The 18,911-nt window shown below is 39.8% G+C and overlaps 2 protein-coding genes across 4 annotated transcripts; one reads left to right on the forward strand and one right to left on the reverse strand.

The window, feature by feature from the left end:
- Nucleotides 1-4,659: 4,659 nt before the first annotated feature.
- On the reverse strand, nucleotides 4,660-18,869 carry LOC145516804 (uncharacterized). Of its 3 annotated transcripts, XM_081518453.1 has the most exons (3): nucleotides 18,681-18,869; nucleotides 5,501-5,613; nucleotides 4,660-4,813 (listed from the first exon to the last, which is right to left on the reverse strand). In XM_081518453.1, exons 1-3 carry the CDS (start codon nucleotides 18,779-18,781, stop codon nucleotides 4,800-4,802), a joined length of 228 nt encoding a protein of 75 aa, XP_081374579.1. In that variant the 5' UTR covers nucleotides 18,782-18,869; the 3' UTR covers nucleotides 4,660-4,799. The 3 variants fall into 3 exon arrangements, with proteins under 3 accessions (XP_081374579.1, XP_081374576.1, XP_081374578.1); XM_081518450.1 differs by having other exon boundaries at nucleotides 4,660-5,613; XM_081518452.1 differs by having other exon boundaries at nucleotides 4,660-5,613; nucleotides 17,352-18,869.
- On the forward strand, nucleotides 5,024-14,061 carry KGD4 (alpha-ketoglutarate dehydrogenase subunit 4). Its single transcript, XM_081518454.1, has 4 exons — nucleotides 5,024-5,081; nucleotides 11,162-11,225; nucleotides 12,185-12,372; nucleotides 13,082-14,061. Exons 1-4 carry the CDS (start codon nucleotides 5,040-5,042, stop codon nucleotides 13,097-13,099), a joined length of 312 nt encoding a protein of 103 aa, XP_081374580.1. The 5' UTR covers nucleotides 5,024-5,039; the 3' UTR covers nucleotides 13,100-14,061.
- Nucleotides 18,870-18,911: the final 42 nt, after the last annotated feature.

Genomic DNA, 18,911 nt, shown 5'->3' on the forward strand with positions numbered 1-18,911 from the left:
GGCATAGTGTGTAAGAACCCGCTTGCCAACGCAGGGGACACTGGTTCCATCCCTGATCGGAGAAGATTCCACATGCCACAGAGCAACTGAGTCCGTGCACCGCAACTACTGAAGCCTGCATGCTCTAGAGCCCATGAGCCACAACTAATGAGCTTCTGGGTCCAGACCCCGCAAGTCGCAACTACTGAAACCTATGCACCTAGAGCCTGTGCCCTGCAACAGGAGAAACCACCACACTGAGAAGCCCGTGCACCAGGACTAGAGAGCAGCCCTCCACTCGCCACAACTAGAGAAAGGAAGCCCGCACGCAGCAAGGAAGACCCAGTGCAGCCAAAAAGAAATAAAGCAGTGTATACATGTCAAAAAAAAGGAATGGAATGAGTGATCAAATGGTGTGATGACAGGAGGCTGATTAAAATTGAGCAGGAAAATAAGATAGAATTTGGGGACTGAGGCAGTTTGCTGTCTCAGGCTCAGCTCCTTTCATCATTTCCATCCTAGAGAGAACTAATCAAGAAGGGGCCTGGATGAGAATTCTGTGGCGTATGAATGCCAACACTTATAAAAAAAATCCACAAGTAGAGAAAAGTCAGAGCATTTTCCTGGTTCAGTTCAGTTTAGTTGCTCAGTCATGTCCAACTCTTTGCGACCCCATGAATCACAGCATGCCAGGCCTCCCTGTCCATCACCAACTCCCAGAGTCTACCCAAACCCATGCCCATCGAGTTGGTGATGCCACCCAGCCATCTCATCCTCTGTTGTCCCCTTCTCCTCCTGCCCCCAATCCTTCCCAGCATTAGGGTCTTTTCCAGTGAATCAACTCTTCACATCAGGTGGCGAAAGTATTGGAGTTTCAGCTTCAACATCAGTCCTTCCAGTCAACACCCAGGACTGATCTCCTTTAGGATAGACTGGTTGGATCTTCGTGCAGTCCAAGGGACTCTCAAGAGTCTTCTCCAACACCACAGTTCAAAAGCATTAATTCTTCGGCACTCAGCTTTCTTCACCATCCAACTCTCACATCCATACATGACTACTGGAAAAATCATAGCCTTGACTGGACGGACCTTTGTTGGTAAAGTAATGTTTCTGCTTTTAAATATGCTGTCTAGGTTGGTCGTAACTTTCCTTCCAAGGAGTAAGTGTCTTTTAATTTCATGGCTGCAAGCACCATCTGCAGTGATTTTGGAGCCCCCCAAAATAAAGTCTGACACTGCTTCCACTGTTCCCCATGAAGTGATGGGACCAGATGCCATGATCTTAGTTTTCTGAATGTTGAGCTTTAAGCAACTTTTTCACTCTCCTCTTTCACTTTCATCAAGAGGCTCTTTAGTTCTTCTTCGCTTTCTGCCATAAGTGTGGTGTCATCTGCATATCTGAGGTTATTGATATTTCTCCCAGCAATCTTGATTCCAGCTTGTGCTTCATCCAGCCCAGCATTTCTCATGATGTACTCTGCATGTAAGTTAAATAAGGTGACAATATACAGCCTTGACATACTCCTTTTCCTATTTGGAACCAGTCTGTTGTTCCATATCCAGTTCTAACTGTTGCTTCCTGACCTCCCCAAACAAAATTCATACGAATATGACCAGTAATTTATACTGCATTTGACATTTTCTAATGTCATCATCAGGTATTCTGCAGAAACTTCTTGGAATTAGAGGACTTGGAAAATTTATATTTTAGTAAAATCTCTAGATGATGGGAATTCTTTGTCCATTTTCTTCATTTGTTTCTTAAATATAATCATAAAGGAAAATGAAAAGTATTAGTAGAAAAGTAGCAAAAAGTCTACCTGTGTCTCTCAAGTGACTTCAGAATGAGAATCTAGCATTGTAGATTTTCACATAGAAAGTTGCTGTTTCTCTAAATGTAAGTGAAGTATCTTTATACTAGAAATCTAAGCTGCTGTTGGCTTTTGAGCTTTCTTCCCCGCCAGCTTTACTGAAGATATGGGTGGCAGACTCTTTGCGACCTCATGGACTGTGGCCTGCCAGGCTCCTCTGACCAAGTGGTTCTCCAGGCAAGAATACTGGAGTGGGTTGCCGTTTGTCACTGACAAATAAAATGCAAAATATTTAAAGTTTACAGTGTGATGACTTGATATATGTGTACACTGTGAAAGGATTCCCACAATCTAGTTAACACATCCAGCACCTCACATATTTACTTTTCCTTTTCTTGGTGAGAACACTTAAGTTCTATTTTCTTAGTAAATTTCAACTGTACAATGCAATGTCATCAACTCTAGTCACCATTTTTTTAAAAAGGAGTTTTTTTTTTTTAGTTTTTTTCAACTAATTTATTTTAACTGGAAGATAATTACAATATTGTGATGGTTTTTGCCATACATCAACATGCATCGGCCACAGGTATACATGTGTGCCCCCATCCTGAACCCCCCATCCCGCCTCCCTCCCCACCTGATCCCTCTGGGTTGTCAAAACCCAGGGGCTTTGGGTACCCTGCTTCACACATTGAACATGGACTGGTTATTTATTTTATGCCTGGTTATATGCATGTTTCAATGCTATTCTCAAATCACCCCACCCTCTCCTTCTCCCACTGAATCTAAAAGTCTGTTCTTTACATCTGTGTCTCCTTTGCTGCCCTGCATGTAGGGTCATCGGTATTGTCTTTCTAAATTTCATATGTATGCATTAGTATACAGTATTTGTCTTTCTCTTCCTGACTTAACTTCACTCTGTATAGTAGACTCCAGGTTAGTCACTATTTTTGAACTTTAAGAACATATTAGTTTTTCTGGTTTCAGCAATGGTGACTTAAAAACATTTTTAATATACTTTATTTTTTAAACCAGCTTTAGGTTCACAGCAAGATGGAGCAGAAAGTTCAGAGAGTTCCCATATACCTACTGCTCGGACACAGGCACAACCTCCGCCACCGTCACCACCCTTCACTATAGCGATACGTTCGTTACAACTGAACCTTAACATCAATGTGTCGTTATCATCCAAAGGTTGCATATTCTTTGAATTTTGACAAATATAGTGACATGTAGCCACCATTATATTGATACTATCATACAGAATAGTTTCGCTGTCCTAAAAATTCCCTGTGCTCTGCCTGTTTGTCCCTCCCTCCCCCAACCCCTGACCACCACTGTTATTTTTATTGTTTTCATAGTTTTGCCTTTTCCAGAATGTCATATAATTGGAGTCATTCAGTATGTAGGTTTTTTTGAGTACCATCTTTTACTCCCACTGTTGATGAAAATTCAATGAACTATTGAATAGTTAAGGAGTGCAGGGGCGGGGGGAAGGAATTTTATACAAACCAAACTGAAGATTATAATCCAGGAAGCAGAGTCTCAGAAAGCTCTGAGGACTGTTCTGCCTGTTAGAAGTCAAAGGCACAGTCATGTACATTTTTGAGACAAAGGACTGTATATCTAAATGACAAACTGATACTTCACATAAAGTCCACAAAGCATACTTAGTCTGGGTAAGCAGGTACAAATCGAGCAACAAGTCACTGTGACCCCTTACAGAGCAGGAAAAGAACCTTATTGTTTGAAGAAGTTACATTGCTAGCCTCAGAAGAAAGAAAGAAAGGGATCTTTATGGTTGAGCAGGTGCTTCCATCTTTAAGGAGCTCTGGTTAATGTGTAATGGAGATGTACACTGCACATTAGGGAAGAAGGCCCAAAGGGACCCACAGAGAGAATTCTGTTTAATTTTTCTTGTCCTGCCTTAAACTAAAATTTAAACGATATACATCAGTGCCTCTTTCCCTACACCCTCCCCAGATCATATTGTCCAAACTATGGCTGTTGGCCAATTTGATGGATTAAAAATAGTGTCTCAGTGTAGTTTAAATTTTTCTTAGAATAAGGGAGGTTGAATGTCTTTTAATATTTTTAAGGGAAATTTGTTTTTCTTTTTTTTAATTCGCCAGTTCATGTGGTTTGCCCACCTAACCACTTTATCAATCTGATTTTAGAATATGCTATGTGCTGCTAAAACAAGCTTTGAAAGCTCTAAACAAACAAACAAACAAACAAAAGATTCCTGGTCTCCTCCAGACATTCTGAGTCAGAAGGGCCTATATTTAGGTTAAATAACTCTCCTAGATTTAGAAAACATTGACTTAGATCATCAAAACAAATTTGTCACTCAAAATATTTACAATGATGTAAGGTGTTACATTACCTAAAAAGTTGCTGCAACATATTGTACTGTGTATTAAATTTTTAACATTGTAAACACTAATATTTACCATAGAATTTAACATTAATACAACTTGGGGGGAATGATGGATGGCTCATGTTTCAAAAAGAAAAACTAGAACTTCTGAGTTTTCTCAAACTCGAAGCAGGCAGCAGTTTAATATCAGGAGTAATGGTAGAGAAAGGAATCAGAAAACCAAATCAAGCAATGTTAATAAGCAACGGGAATGAACACATTGTAAAACAACTATACTTCAGTAAAAAAAAATTAACAAATTTTTAAAAAGTAACGGAATATGAGACCCATAGAACCTATAGAATCGGAATTGGCCACCACTCTTTCTGAATTTGCTTCTTACTCCCAAATTTTAACAAGATTGCTCATTTTAGGTAGCCAAAATGATTTATATTACTTATTTGGTTTCATATTACATTTTGGATTACGCTGAAATTAAAAACTGACAATCTGAGCATCAGACTTTTAATATGAAGGCCCAGGGTTCAAGTCCCTGTCTAGGCATCAAAAAAAAAACCAACAAAAACTGACAATCCGGAGAAGAAATGGTCCTAGGTCACTCACAGGCTGATGAACAAAATAAATCCAACATCACAAATCTCTACCTGCAAAACGAAAACAACGGGAAACACGTGCGTCAGCTCCCCGGCCAGAAGAGAGGCGGGGCGGTGTCAGGCACGAGGGGGTGGGGCTAGCGCCACTGTGGAGGAGGGTCCTGCCCGAGCGCCCTCTCCTCCGTGACGTCACAGGCAGGGCCCGCCCCCTGCCGCCCAGGACTCCTGTTATAACCGCAGCGCGCCAGCGCCCCGGAAGCTGCCCCTTCTCGGGGTCATGATGGGCAGCAAGATGGCGTCTGCCAGCAGGGTCGTTCAGGTAAGGAGACTCGGTCGCCTTTCTGCGCCGTGGGCGGTAGGGAAGGTACTGACTGTCGCACCCGCGCTGGGGAGGAAAGGCGGTGATGGAGGCTGCGCGGTGACCGCGGCCCTGCCTAGAGCCAGCAGCTGCTTCCCCGGGTATATGTGAGAATTGAACCTTGCGCTTGTTGGGACGGGCAGTGAAGCCTGAGACGGAGCTGACGATTCGAGCCAGGCCGAGGGAGTGCATCTCCGCAGGTAGGCACTTAGCTGTTGCAAAGTCCCTGGACTGCCCTCCACCGAGACCTCCTTAGCCTCGTAGCAGGCTGCAGGCTTGGCTGATGGCAATATCCTGGCCAATCAGCGACCGGTATTGTCTAGGTTGTCGCGAATCAGCCAATCGGAAGGAAGGCGGTAGAGGAGCGAAAGGAAGCGAACCTTCGCTCTGACCCGGTGTCCCTTCAAGGTCTTGGGAATGGCCAGAGGACTGGCCCCGCGGGCTGCGTCCTCGCCCGATACGCTCCTCCACCAACCAGCGTCTGCTTATAGGCCTGATGGGGGATAATGGAAAAAATATATATTTAAGTTTTTCTGTAATGTTTTTCCCTGAAATTAGATTGGCGCTAGAGGAACTTTATCAACCCACTCATCAGTTAGTAGCTCCTGACAGCTTTTGTTTTTGCTTCTCCAACTGTGGTCTTTAGCTTAAGTAGGAAAATTAAACTTGGTATATAAAGGGCTACAACCTCCACTTTTATGGTTGTTTTACTCGAGTTTTTTTTTCAACTCAAATTTCATTATTGTACAATTAACTTTTAACTTTGATATGAGAAGTGCATTTCCCTTTTCACAAGTACCTCTCCTGAAAGACTTTTTCTTAAAGTTATTTCGCTCTGAAATATAATCTTAGATCCCAGTCTTTGCTCCCATTGCAACGAATGATCCCCACTTATTCATTCAGTGGGTAGTTATTAAGCCTTAATTAAAGATTTTGTGAGGACAGGAGAACACCCGACAAAGGACCAGTATCCTTAATACATAATTATATATATCAGTAATATATAGCCCAGTTTTTTAAATGGGTAAAAAAACTTGATATTGCACAAAGCAAGATATTTGAATGAGCACTAAGCCAGTGAAAAGATGTTCAACATCATTACTTGCCAGGAAAATGCAAATTAAAACTAGGAAACCACCAAAATTATTAAAAAGACTACGCTGCCAAGTGGTGATGAGAACACGAAGCACCTGAAACTCTCATACATTGCTGGTGGGAATATAAAAAGGTATAGCCACTTTGGAAAACTGTTTTGTGGGCCTTTACTACTAGTTAGACACACCTACCCTATGTCCCAGCAGTCTTACTCATAAGTTTATACCCAGGAGAAATGAGTGCATATACCTATTTAAAAAACAAGATAAAAATGTTCATAGTTGCTTTATTCATAATAACACCTAAACCAGAAAATATCCAAATATCCATTAGCAATATAAAGTGTGGTAGACTTGTTAAAATGGAACAGCACACAGCAATAATAAAGAACTATTAATACATACAACAAAAATGATGCTGTGAGATACAGAATAAGGAATGGCCTGTCTACTTCTAACAGAGCTGTAAAGACTTATATTCACATTCATAATACAAAGCAGTACGTGCTGACAACATGTTAACGTTAGCAAAATGTGTTGGGTACTTCTGTGCCAGGCCTATACTCAGTGCTGGGACCACAGTGCCAACAGGACAATACATGGTGCCTCCACAGAACATAGGCCTTGTTGATCGGTATCTTGAAGAGAGCAGTATTTCAGCAGACTGGCACAAACTGATAGGAATTCACAAAGCATGGTGTCACCATTAAGTAGAGGAATTTGGCTGGACGCAGGGTATTTAAAAATAATTTTAGACGAGTAAGTTATAAATGCCTGCTGAATGCCAAGCAATATATATTTGATACATTTGGGATGATGCAGTAGTAGAGAGGAGATAATCATGTAGGAAATCATTTAACTATATAAGACACAGGGTAAGAAGGTAGGTAGTTGGGTTAATTCAGGGTTTGAGATTTACAGCAAGGCAGTTGAGAGTGCTAAGAGGTTGCTCAGTGGACTGTGGGTCTAGCCGAGATGAGAATGGAAGTAAAGTCAAGATGGAACCACTTGATTGGGAGGAAAGGGAGAGATCAAGGAAATGAAGGGCTGGTTGAAACTGATAGTGGGAAATAAAGAAGAGAGTTAAAAGGCTGTAGTTGAGTTTGGATTTTAGGTTAAGATCTTAGGGATGGTACAGCTCTGAACTCAGTAAAGAATTAAGAATAAAAGAAAAGAACCTTTCAGGAATAAACACTAAACTGGAAAGAATACAAAGATCAATGGGCAACTTAGAAGTTTTCCTAAGGGAAATAGTAGTGGAAAGGAGAAAAAGGATTAAAAAACAAAACGCAGATAACAATTGAGGCCTGCGCAGGTCCCAACCTGTCCGTGGTTTGGAGTTGCTATCTGCCTCATAAAGCAAAGTTAAGTAGAGGGTTGGTCTTCTGAGAAGGCAAGAGTTGTCTTCTCTTCTGAAAAAACCTCTAACGTAGCTGACTTGGGCATCTTCCAAGAATCGTAGGGCAGGGATTGAGGCACCATGAGGCTGGGTTTTCAGGTGAGGTGGAAAGAGAAGACAGTAGTTCTAACCAGAAGGTCCAGAGTGGAGCGTCGTTTCCTCCAGAACTCGTCACTTTTAACTTTGCCTGGGCTTCATGAATCATACAAGTGGATTCCTTCATAAAATAAGTTTCCCCCCAAAATCAAAGATAATGAAAAAAGATTAAAGGGATTCAGAGAATGTCATAGAAGTAGATAAAGACAAGATGATACAACTTTTGTATGATAAGTCTCTGAAAAAGTGAAAGTAGAGTTGACCAAGTCTCAATACCTATAATTTAATAGAACTTTCCTGAGACAAAAAGAGACTTAAAGTTATACCTTGTAGTTGAGGGATCTGACCTGGTATGTTGACTAATGGGTATATTCTAGTAAAATCATTAAATTTTAAAGAAAAGAATTATTTGGTGATCCAAGCAACAAGACCAAGCACTTAGAATGAAGTTATCAAAGTTTTCAACAATAATACTTCTTAAAGGAAAACATGTGGATTGCATATTTAAGGTAGTTAAGGAAAGAAAATGTAAACCTAAGCTTTATCTAGCTGCACTGACCTTTAAGTATAAAGGCCACAAACTCTTCTAAACCTTTAATAACTCAGGGAATACTGTTCCCCAAAGCTCTTCCTACTAGCTCTCCCAGGGAATGAGCATCAGACAGCTAAGGAATACTTAGTTGTACTTGTAGCTGTTTTAACACAGGAACTGGATATAATCACTGAGTGTATTTAACAGTAGAATTAAGGCTAGATAATGCAGATAAGGGAGAAAGACTTATTGGTAATATTTGCTCTGACAGTATATATCTAATAAGACATTTTAAATGGAGGAATAAGAGGAAGAGTATACAGAAAGTAAAATAAACTTGTAATTGCCTCTGGTTATTAACTGGTAGTAAAAGATGGGGAGCGGTGGCAGAGAAGAGATTACCATCAATTACTTTCATTCTTTCTAGTGATAGTGAACCAGTAGATAGTATCTCAGAAACAGGCAATTAAGAGTATTATCTAAAGGTAACAGCATAACATAAACATTATACAAAAGTACAGATCTTTCTAAATACCAGAAAACCAACAACCAACCAACCAACTCCAAAAATGAGAGCAAAGAAAAAGATCATAGGATAAAGAATGTTAAATAATGATATGACAGAAAATATACCAAATTTATGAGTTATAAATGTAAGTGGTCTCACTCTCCTTTTAAAAGTGTTCTCAGGTTGGCCAACAAATGAATGCTACTGCTACTGCTAAGTCACCTCAGTCGTGTCCAACTCTGTGCGACCCCATAGATGGCAGCCCAGCAGGCTCTGCCGTCCCTGGGATTCTCCAGGCAAGATCACTGGAGTGGGTTGCCATTTCCTTCTCCAATGCATAAAAGTGAAAAGTGAAAATGAAGTCACTCAGTCGTGTCCGACGCTTAGCGATCCCATGGACTGCAGCCTACCAGGCTCCTCCGTCCATGGGATTTTCCAGGCAAGAGTACTGGAATGGGGTGCCATTGCCTCCTCCAAACAAATGAATATTTAATGTTATATATTATGTAACAGGCACAGCTGAAACTAAGAGACTTAGAAAGGTACAAATAAAAGGATAGCCAGCTGATCTATAAGGGCATATTACTATGCTTTTAAGTGTACAAAAACTATATTGAAATGGATTCTGTCTCTGTGGTATATGTACATATGTTTAAGTGTGTGTATACACATTCACATGCCTGTAGAGTTAACCCTGACAAATGGTCTGTTCACTCATTTGTCTAATGTTTGCTGAGCATTTACTGTGTACTGGGTACTGCTGCAGAAGTACTTCATTTCCATCTCTGCCCTTCCAGGAGCTTTGCTGTCCTGTAATCATTGGGTCATTTATCTGTCCTCTACACAGTATTCTTAAGATGTTCAGGTTGCTGTGGAAACATAGGAGTCCTTTTTAAATCGGATTTAGGGATGGGGAATCTTCTTAAGAGTGACAGTTGAGCTGTTTTCCAAGATGGTCAGGTAAAAGCAGAGACATGGAAGTAGGGTGGAGCCAGGGAGAGATTTCCTGGCAGAGCACATGAGCTCTCAGTTGAAGGAGGGTGGAAATGGTACAATGAGTTAGGGAAATAAAAAAGTACTTCAGAGTCCCTGGAGTGAACGGTACCATGGTGAGGAATGAGAATGGAGAGGTAGGGAGAGGCCAGGTCATGATGGACCTGCAGGTGCCAAATACCAGTTTGAAGTTTATCCTGAAAAACATCAGCCTGGAAGATGGATAGAACGCTCTTCCAAGAAGCCTGGCTATGAAAACAAACAGTTACTAGACAGAGTGAGAAGTTATTTTTAGGGTTCTGTTTATCAGTCTCAGCATTTTATATATATTCATATGATTTCATACTGAAAGTTCTGCTTAAGTTCCTCTATAGCATTATCTGGAATTTTAGTGATAAAAAATTAATACTCTTCACATAGCTTATTAAAAAGTTATCTAAATACGTGTATTGCTATGCATGTAGGAAAAAGAATCAAGTCGAGAGTTATCAGATGTTTTAATCTATTTTATGTGTGTTTTGAGCTTATAGATGTTGTTTTTTTCGTTGTGCTTTTCTGTGTTTTTGCCAGTTTTTTGTACACAGAACATGTGTTACTTTTGTTGTCCGAAAAAGTTTTTTTGATTACCTGATTTTCAGTATGCTTTTTATCCTATTCTAAACTACTAAGTATTAAAACATAGTACAGAAACAATAGTCAGTACAAGTCAAGGAAACTTCCAATTCTTACCCGTCAGCAGGGTGATTTACAAGTCACACAACGTAACATCCATGTCACCTTATAGGGTTGTTTTGGGGTCAGTTGGCAGTACAGTACAATGTTTTGTGATATATAAAGTACAAATTTATTATGAATATCAAATAAGATAAACAATTAATAGTTCACAGACTAGCTATCTTTGTTGGGGAAGAGTAAAATTCTTTCTTTCTTTGTGGCTGTGCTGGCTCTTCGTTGCAGCACAGGCTTTCTCTAGTTGCGGCGAGCGGGGGCTGTTCTTCCTTACGGTGTGTGGGCTTCTCATTGTGGTGGCTTCTCTGGTTGTGGACCAGAGGCTCTAGGCACATGGGCTTCAGTCCTTGCAGCACATGGGTTCAGTAGTTGCAGCTGATGGGCTCTAGAGCACAGGCTTAGTAGTTCTGGCACTTAGGCTTAGTTCTGCGTCATGTGGAAATTGCCTGGACCGGAGAGTGAACTGTGACTCCTGCATTGGCAGGTGGATTCTCATCCATTGTGCCACCAGGGAAATATAAGAATAAAATTTTAAAGTAATTTCTTCAATAGAAAATTTAAAGTTGCTGTCAAGTACTAAGTTATTTTAACAAAGGTATCTGCTTGTGGTGTTCAGTAGATTATCTTATGTAGTTAATGAGGTTATCTTAGTACTTCATTTCTTTCTCATGCATTTTATTTTCCTTTTAGGTAGTCAAGCCACATACTCCATTAATAAGGTTCCCTGACAGAAGAGACAATCCTAAACCAAATGGTAAGCTGCAGTTTATTTAGACTAAAAAAATATGTACAATCAGATCTATACATGAATATTTTATCATAGACCATTTTTCATTTTAAAATCAGGTTGACAATTGTAGCTTAGGTCACAGTGGTATGTTAGGTTGTGTTAATTAACTTCTGTTACTTACTTTTAAAAAGTAGTAACTTAACAGTAGGTATTTCTGAATTTTTAATGATACTGAGTTTATATATGGGAATTTTTGTTCTACCTTTTCTTCTGTCCTTCAGAAGAATCTCCCATGTTTGTATCTGCAGAGATTATGATGAATAACCACCATTCCTATATCTTTCACCCAGCTAACCTTCTCTTTTTTATTCACTCATATCTGTTCATTCAATCAGTAAATATTTCTTGGATTGCCTTAGAACTTAGTAGTCATTAGCCATTAAAGTAATTGAAGATTCTGAACAAGTTCTGTTTTTCTTTTACTTGTCTGTCACTGTCTTTATTATAAGATACTCAACCTTTAATTCAGGGAGAATTTTAACAAATTTTATATGGATATTTTTAACTTATTGTAACTCTTGAAGAATTTATAGGTGACAAACAAGTCTGGAGAAAATAAATCTCATCTCCATTTACCAACTTTTTTATTCTCCATTGTATGATACTACCTGTAATCTCTACCATAGGGCAAAACTTAAGTAATGTCAGTTATCCACATGGATTGAACCCCACTACCTAAAAATTTCATTATTTTATGAACTTATTCAATTTAGTAGTTCACTCACTTAAAACTACCTCATTTACTTTAAAACAAACTTATGAAACTATATAGCTACCCAACCAAGTTACTCTATAATACTCAGCTCTTGGAATTGTAATACTTACCATTTTAAGAATAACTTGATTATTCAGTAATAACTCGAAATAGTATTTTAAGACCCTGAACAATCCCTCTAAGTTGTTTTTTTTTTTTTTAATTTCAGTATCAGAAGTTCTAAGATCAGCAGGAATACCATCTCATACTTCTTCAATTTCACAGCATTCTAAGGGAAGTAAATCGCCAGACTGGCTGATGCATCAGGGTCCACCAGACACTGCAGAGATGATAAAAACTTTACCTCAGAAATACAGAAGGAAACTTGTGTCTCAAGAAGAAATTGAATTTATCCAAGTACGTTGTTGCTCTTTATCCCACTACTGTGGAAGACACCTTAGCATTATTAGCTTTGGAGTTTCCGATGCTGATTTACATGTTCTTCCAATTGTCTTGTCAAGGTGTGTCCATACCTAAGACATGGATGGTCAGGTAGGCCAAGACTATGAGAAATAAATGATGTTTGAGCCCTCAGTAAATGTGCTTGAAAGAATGTATGTATAGAAGTATATAGTATGGTAAATAGCAAAATATATATACCCCATGAGAAAACGCTTTTTACGGTCCTTATTAATTTTTAAAAAATATTTAGTTATTTTAAATTCTTTATTCAGCTGCATCTGTTTGGTTTTTTTGTTATTGTTTTAGTTGTAGGCATTCTGGATCTTCGATCATTGAGGCATGTGAGCTCTTTAGTTCCAGCATGCAAACTCTTTAAGTTGTGGCATGGGGGATCTAGTTCCTGACCAGGGTCCTCATTAATTTTTTTATAGTGTAAAGGACCAAGAAATTCGAGGACCATTGACCTAGGTCAACCTTGAGTCCCTTTCAGATCTGAAATTCTTTATGATATTGATATGAGAGCCCAAAAGCTATGAAAAATCTGGAATTGGTTTTAAGACCTAAAGATCATTGCTTTAAAATGTCTCAGATTTGTATAGTTGCCATGAAAAATTTATTTGTAAATGAAACACCTAATCTTATTGCTTTATTTCTTCCTTTTCAGCGTGGAGGTCCAGAGTAATCACTGACAATGTGGCTGCTGTTTGTCATCAGACAAAGAAGAGTCTTTCTAAAAAAGGACTTCCAGAATGACAAAATTGTATATTAAACAACTTTAATAAATATTCTGTAAAAAGAAAAAAAAGATGAAGTATAGAAAATTTAGATGGACACTTATATCTCCTAATTTATATATCTTGGTCAGCTTCTCTATAAGCTTACCTGATTGTTTATATACTTTATACCTTAATTAAAGTATACATTTTAAAATGTTAGCCTATTAATTTACTCTTGATTATCAAGCATAACAGTGTTGAACTATTGAAAGCACACAATGTCTAGTGAACCGTCAAAGGCTTCCAGTAATTTCACTTTTCTTTCAGTTTCCATTTAAATATAGAATATATTTGGCAGAATTGCAGCTTTCTGGAAGTAATTTTCCTGAACTTGAATGAGGATCCATGAAATAATATACTCCATTATTTGTTCTTACTTCCTCAGTGTTTTTGCATTCACAAAATTACTGGAGTATAACTGGCTTATTAACAAGCATATCCTACTCTAAATGATAAAAATATACCCATGGTAAAACAGGTGATATTGTGGTATTAAGACTAGGGAGTTAACACATAATATTATATGTAACCTGTATTCAGAAAAGAAATGCCAGAGTAAAAATGGAAAATAAGATCAAAATGAATATAGCATAGGAATAACATTTGACCAGAAATTGTAATTTATTATGTTTTCAGGGGGGTTAAGAAAGTCTTGTTCTTTGGTTTATCTCTGTTTTGATTGTGATCATGTATACAAATCCTGATAATCATAAACTTTCTCAAACTTAATTGTCTGAAAGTCTCATAAAATCAACCTGTTTACCTTAAGGCAATTAATAGAATTTTGATAGGGTCTTCCTATGCCAAGGGTATGTATAATTGTGAAAGTAAAACCTCACAAAGTGAAATAAATTCTCTTCCATACCTATAATGATTTCTAGAATATGCTTTAAAGAAGTCATCCCTAAGTAGTAAGGGTAATTCATGAGTAATAGAGTAGAATTGTTGAGTACATTTTTGTGTTTGCCCAGTTACATATGGATTAACCTTTATACTTATTTTGTTTTTTCTACTGTTTCAGAGTTGATCTGCTTTTTGTGTAAATTCTGTATTGTGGCCTGTTATAAATGTTGCCCAACTTGAATGTGAGATAGGAATTTGGTGCTAGCAATAAGCTACTCTGATAATGCATGAGAAATACATGACTCAGGATATCTTTTTTATTATTTAAAAAATGTATTTGGAAAAATTTCTTAAAAACCAGTACTATTCTCTTTTTTCTCCTTAGCTTTCTTATTTCAGTAAAAAGAAGCTCATGCCAAGTTTTTTCTTCTTTCAGAAGCTGAGTAGGTTCAGGAGATGAGGAGTGGCTTAAATAATACTGTGGGCCAGCAGTTAGAAACACCAGTACTGGAACTGAAGGCCACCTTTACTACAGCTGCTGCCATGAGAGTTCCAATGAAAAAATATATCACTTTTATATAATTTATGACTAGAGGCATGACAAAAGGATGTTAGTGGGAACTGCTGTCATAGGATGAGCTCCCAAGGAGGATAGTGTCGTAGAAAGAATTTGAGTTTAGCTTTAATAGTTTGTATATTCATTTAGGAGTTAAACACTTAAGTATCCGTAACCATTAGTGAATTGCTTAGTTTGTCCAACTTGCAGCTTTTTCTCCAGTACTATACAGTTTGATAGGCAGGATCAAATTAGTGTATTGACTGTTGCTGCTGTTGTTCAGTCCCTTAGTTATGTCAGACTCTGTGACCTCATGAAACATAGCACGCCAGGCTCCTCTGTCCTCCACTAACTCGCAGAGTTTGCTCAAATTCATGTCCATTGAGTTGGTGATGCTAACACCTTCTGTTACCCTCTTCTCCTTTTCCCTTCAATCTTTCTCAGCATCACAGTCTTTTCCAATGAGTTGGTTCTTCAAATGAGGTGGCCAAAGTATTGGAGCTTCAGCTTCAGCAGCAGTCCTTCCAATGGATATTCAGGGTTGATTTTCTTTTGGACTGACTTGTTTGATCTCCTTGCTGTCCAAGGAACACTCATGTCTTCTCGAGCATCACAATTCAAAAGCATCAATTCTTCAGTGCTTGTCCTTCTTTATGGTCCGACTCTCACATCCATATATGACTACTGGAAAAACCACAGCTTTGACTATACAGACCTTTGTTGGCAAAGTAATGTCTCTGCTTTTTAATACTCTGTCTAGGTGTGTCATAACTTTTCTTCCAACGAGCAAGCATCTTTTAATTTCATGGCTGCAGTCACTGTGGAGAAGGAAATGGCAACCCACTCCAGTGTTCTTGCCTGGATAATCCCAGGGATGGCAGAGCCTGGTGGGCTGCCGTCTGTGGGGTCGCACAGAGTCGGACACAACTGAAGTGACTTAGCAGCAGCAGCAGCAGTCACCGTTCCCAGTGATTTTGGAGCCCAAGAAAATGAAATCTGTCACTGCTTCTACTGGGACCAGATGCCATGATCTTTGTTTTTTGAATGTTGAGTTTTAAGCCAGGTTTTTCACTCCCACCTTCATCAAGAGGCTCTTTAGTTCCTCTTCACTTTCTGCTGTTAGAGTGGTATCATCTGCATATCTAAGGTTGTTGATATTTCTCCTGGCAATCTTGATTCCAGCTTGTGAGTCATCCAGCCCAGTGTTTCTAATGATGTACTCTGCATATAAGTTAAATAAGCAGGGTGACAATATACAGCCTTGTCCTACACCTTTCCCAGTTTGGAACCAATCAGTTGTTCCATGTCTGGGTCTAACTTGCTTCTTGACCCATATATAGACTTTCTCAGGAGACAGGTAAGGTGGTCTGGTACTCCCATATCTTTTTGAGAATTTTCCACTGTTTGTTGTGATCCACACAGTCAAAGGCTTTAGTGTACTCAATGAAGCAGAAGTAGATGGTTTTCTGGAACTCCCTTGCTTTCTCCATGATTCAACAAATGTTGGCAATTTGATCTCTGGTTCCTCTGCCTCTTCGAAACCCAGCTTGTACATCTGGAAGTGCTTGGTTCATGTATTGGCTATTACTTTGTAACAAAGCACCCCCAAACTTAGTGGCTAAAAACAATAATCACTTCATAGCTCACGGTTTCTCTGGGTCAGGAATTCTGGAACAACTTGCCTGGGCAATTCTGCTCAGTGTTTCTCATAAGGTTGCAGTCAGTGCTACCTGGGGCTGGACCTCTAGCTCCAAGATAGCTGACTCACTTTGCTGGCAGGTTGATGCTGGCTGTTGGTAGGAGGCCTGTTCTCTACCGAGGCCTCTCCACAGCGCTACCCAAATGAATTCACAACACGATGGCTGACATCCCCAGAGGAGGTGATCTAAGTGAACAAGCAGAAACAGCAATCCCTCTGATCTACACCCATTATACAAATTCATTTCTGCTATATTCTGTTAGTTAAAGAAAACAGTCTGTTTTATTGAGGAAACCACCCAAGTGCATTAATACCAGAAGGCAAGAATCATTAGGAGCATCTTGGAAGCTGGTTTCCACTGGTGTGTAAAAGTGCCTTGTTAACTGTTAATGCTATACACATGTTTAATGGTATTTTATATTTATAAAATGACCTAATGGACCCAGAATATCACTTAAACATTGCCCTTGTTATCCTATTTAAAAGTTCCAGTATAGGAATTCACTTGTCTATGGTATAGTGGGCTTATCAATTCATATGCCATGGCACAGTTGGGAACCTCAAGCTTCAAATTTAGTTCACTATTTAGTTTGTTTCTACAAGTGAGAATAGATTACTGTTACAGTGATGTCTTTTAGAAGGAACTGTGACCTAAGTCATATGATACCATATATCACTAGCTATGACTTGCCACAATTAAGAGAGAGAGTGATAGAGATGGTGTGTTTTCTGTGATGTAGGAGAATTTTGCTTAATGACTCTATCAGCGCTCAGTAAAGACCCAAGTAGTGACAAAGAGTTGGAAGGTGACCGATAATAGTTATTGCTAACATAAACTGAGCACTGTTGGACAGTATGCTAAGGGTTTTTGAAGTGTGCAGTCATTTAAGCCTTGTAGCAGCCCAGTGAGCAGGTACTATTACACAGGAGGAAACTAGCAACAGAAAGGTTAAATGATGTGCCTAAATCATAAATCTAGTAAATGAATATTTGTGGGTCCAATATTCATATGCAGGTAGTCTAGATCCAGAGCAAGGACTTAACTTTTACACTATATTACCTTGAGTAAGTTACCAGCTTTTGTATTCTGCTGCCTTCTTCAATATAACTCTGAAAATCAGGATTCTCAACTCTCAGAAACATTGAATCAGTTCAGTCGCTCAGTCGTGTCTGACTCTTTGTGACCCCATGGACTGCAACACGCCAGGCTTCCCTGTCCATCACCAACTCCTGGAGCCAGCTCAAACTCATGTCCATCGAACTAGTGATGCCATCCAATCATCTCATGCTCTGTCATCCCCTTCTCCTCCTGCCTTCGATCTTTCCCAGCATCAGGGTCTTTTCCAATCAGTCAGTTCTTTGCAACAGGTGGCCAAAGTTTTGGAGTTTCAGCTTCAGCACCAGTCCTTCCAATGAATATTCAGGACTGGTTTCCTTTAAGATTGACTGTTTTGATCTGCGAGCTGTCCAAGGGACTCTCAAGAGTCTTCCCCAACACCACAGTTCAAAAGCATCAATTCTTCAGTGCTCAGCTTTCTTTATGGTTCAACTCTCACATCCATACATGACTACTGGAAGAACCATAGCTTTGACTAGACAGACCTTTGTTGGTAAAGTAACGGCTCTGCTTTTTAATATGCTGTCTAGGTTGGTCATAGCTTTTCTTCCAAGGAGCAAGCATCTTTTAATTTCATGGTTGCAGTCACCATCTTCAGTGATTTTGGAGCCCAAGAAAAGAAAGTCTGTCACTGTTTACATTGTTTCACCCTCTATTCACCATGATGAAATCTATTAGTTCCTTCCACCTTACAGAGTAAAAAACTGATGGCCAGAAGTCTGTTCCACAGCACTAAATTGTTCAGCTTACTAGGAATTTGTTTGCCTGAATGTGCTTCTTCATAAAGGACTAAGAATGCCTCTTGACCAGACCTTAAGAACTAGCACTCGCTTCAGTTCAGTTCAGTCAGTCTTGTCTGACTCTGTGACCACATGGACTGCAGCACGCCAGGCTTCCCTGTCCATCACCAACTCCCGGAGCCTACTCAAACTCATATTCATGCAGTCGGTGATGCCATCCAATTCAGCTTAGTTCAGTTCAGTCGCTCAGTCGTGTCCGACTCTTTGCGACCCCATGAATCGCAGCACGCCAGGCCTCCCTGTCCATCACCAACTCCCGGAGTCTACCCAAACCCATGTCCATTGAGTCGGTGATGCCATCCAGCCATCTCATCCTCTGTCGTCCCCTTCTCCTCCTGCCCCCAATCCTTCCCAGCATTAGGTAACTTGAAATTGTCGGCTTAGGCGTCCATGGTAACCATGGTGACAGGATAGCCTTGAGCAAAAACCACAGATCAGAGACAAGGCCAAGCCTTCACACACCCATACACACCTATTAAATCCTGAACTCAGAGCGCTGATCGGTCCTCGGTAGTGAAGAAAATACCTGTTAAAACGGTAACAGGGCGACACGGTAGCTACCTCCAAGAGCATACGCCTCCGGTACTATCTGCGGTCACGTGAGCAGACGGGGCACGCTGCAGGGAAGCCCAGGAGTCCCGCCTCGCCTCGCGCAGCTTCCGTAGGGAGGGCTCTGGCCGGACGTACTTCACTGCATCCCCGC

The sequence above is a fragment of the Giraffa tippelskirchi genome, chromosome 8 (genome assembly GCF_054371585.1).
Source record: "Giraffa tippelskirchi isolate mGirTip1 chromosome 8, T2T-mGirTip1v1.2.pri, whole genome shotgun sequence".
Lineage (NCBI taxonomy): Eukaryota > Metazoa > Chordata > Mammalia > Artiodactyla > Giraffidae > Giraffa > Giraffa tippelskirchi.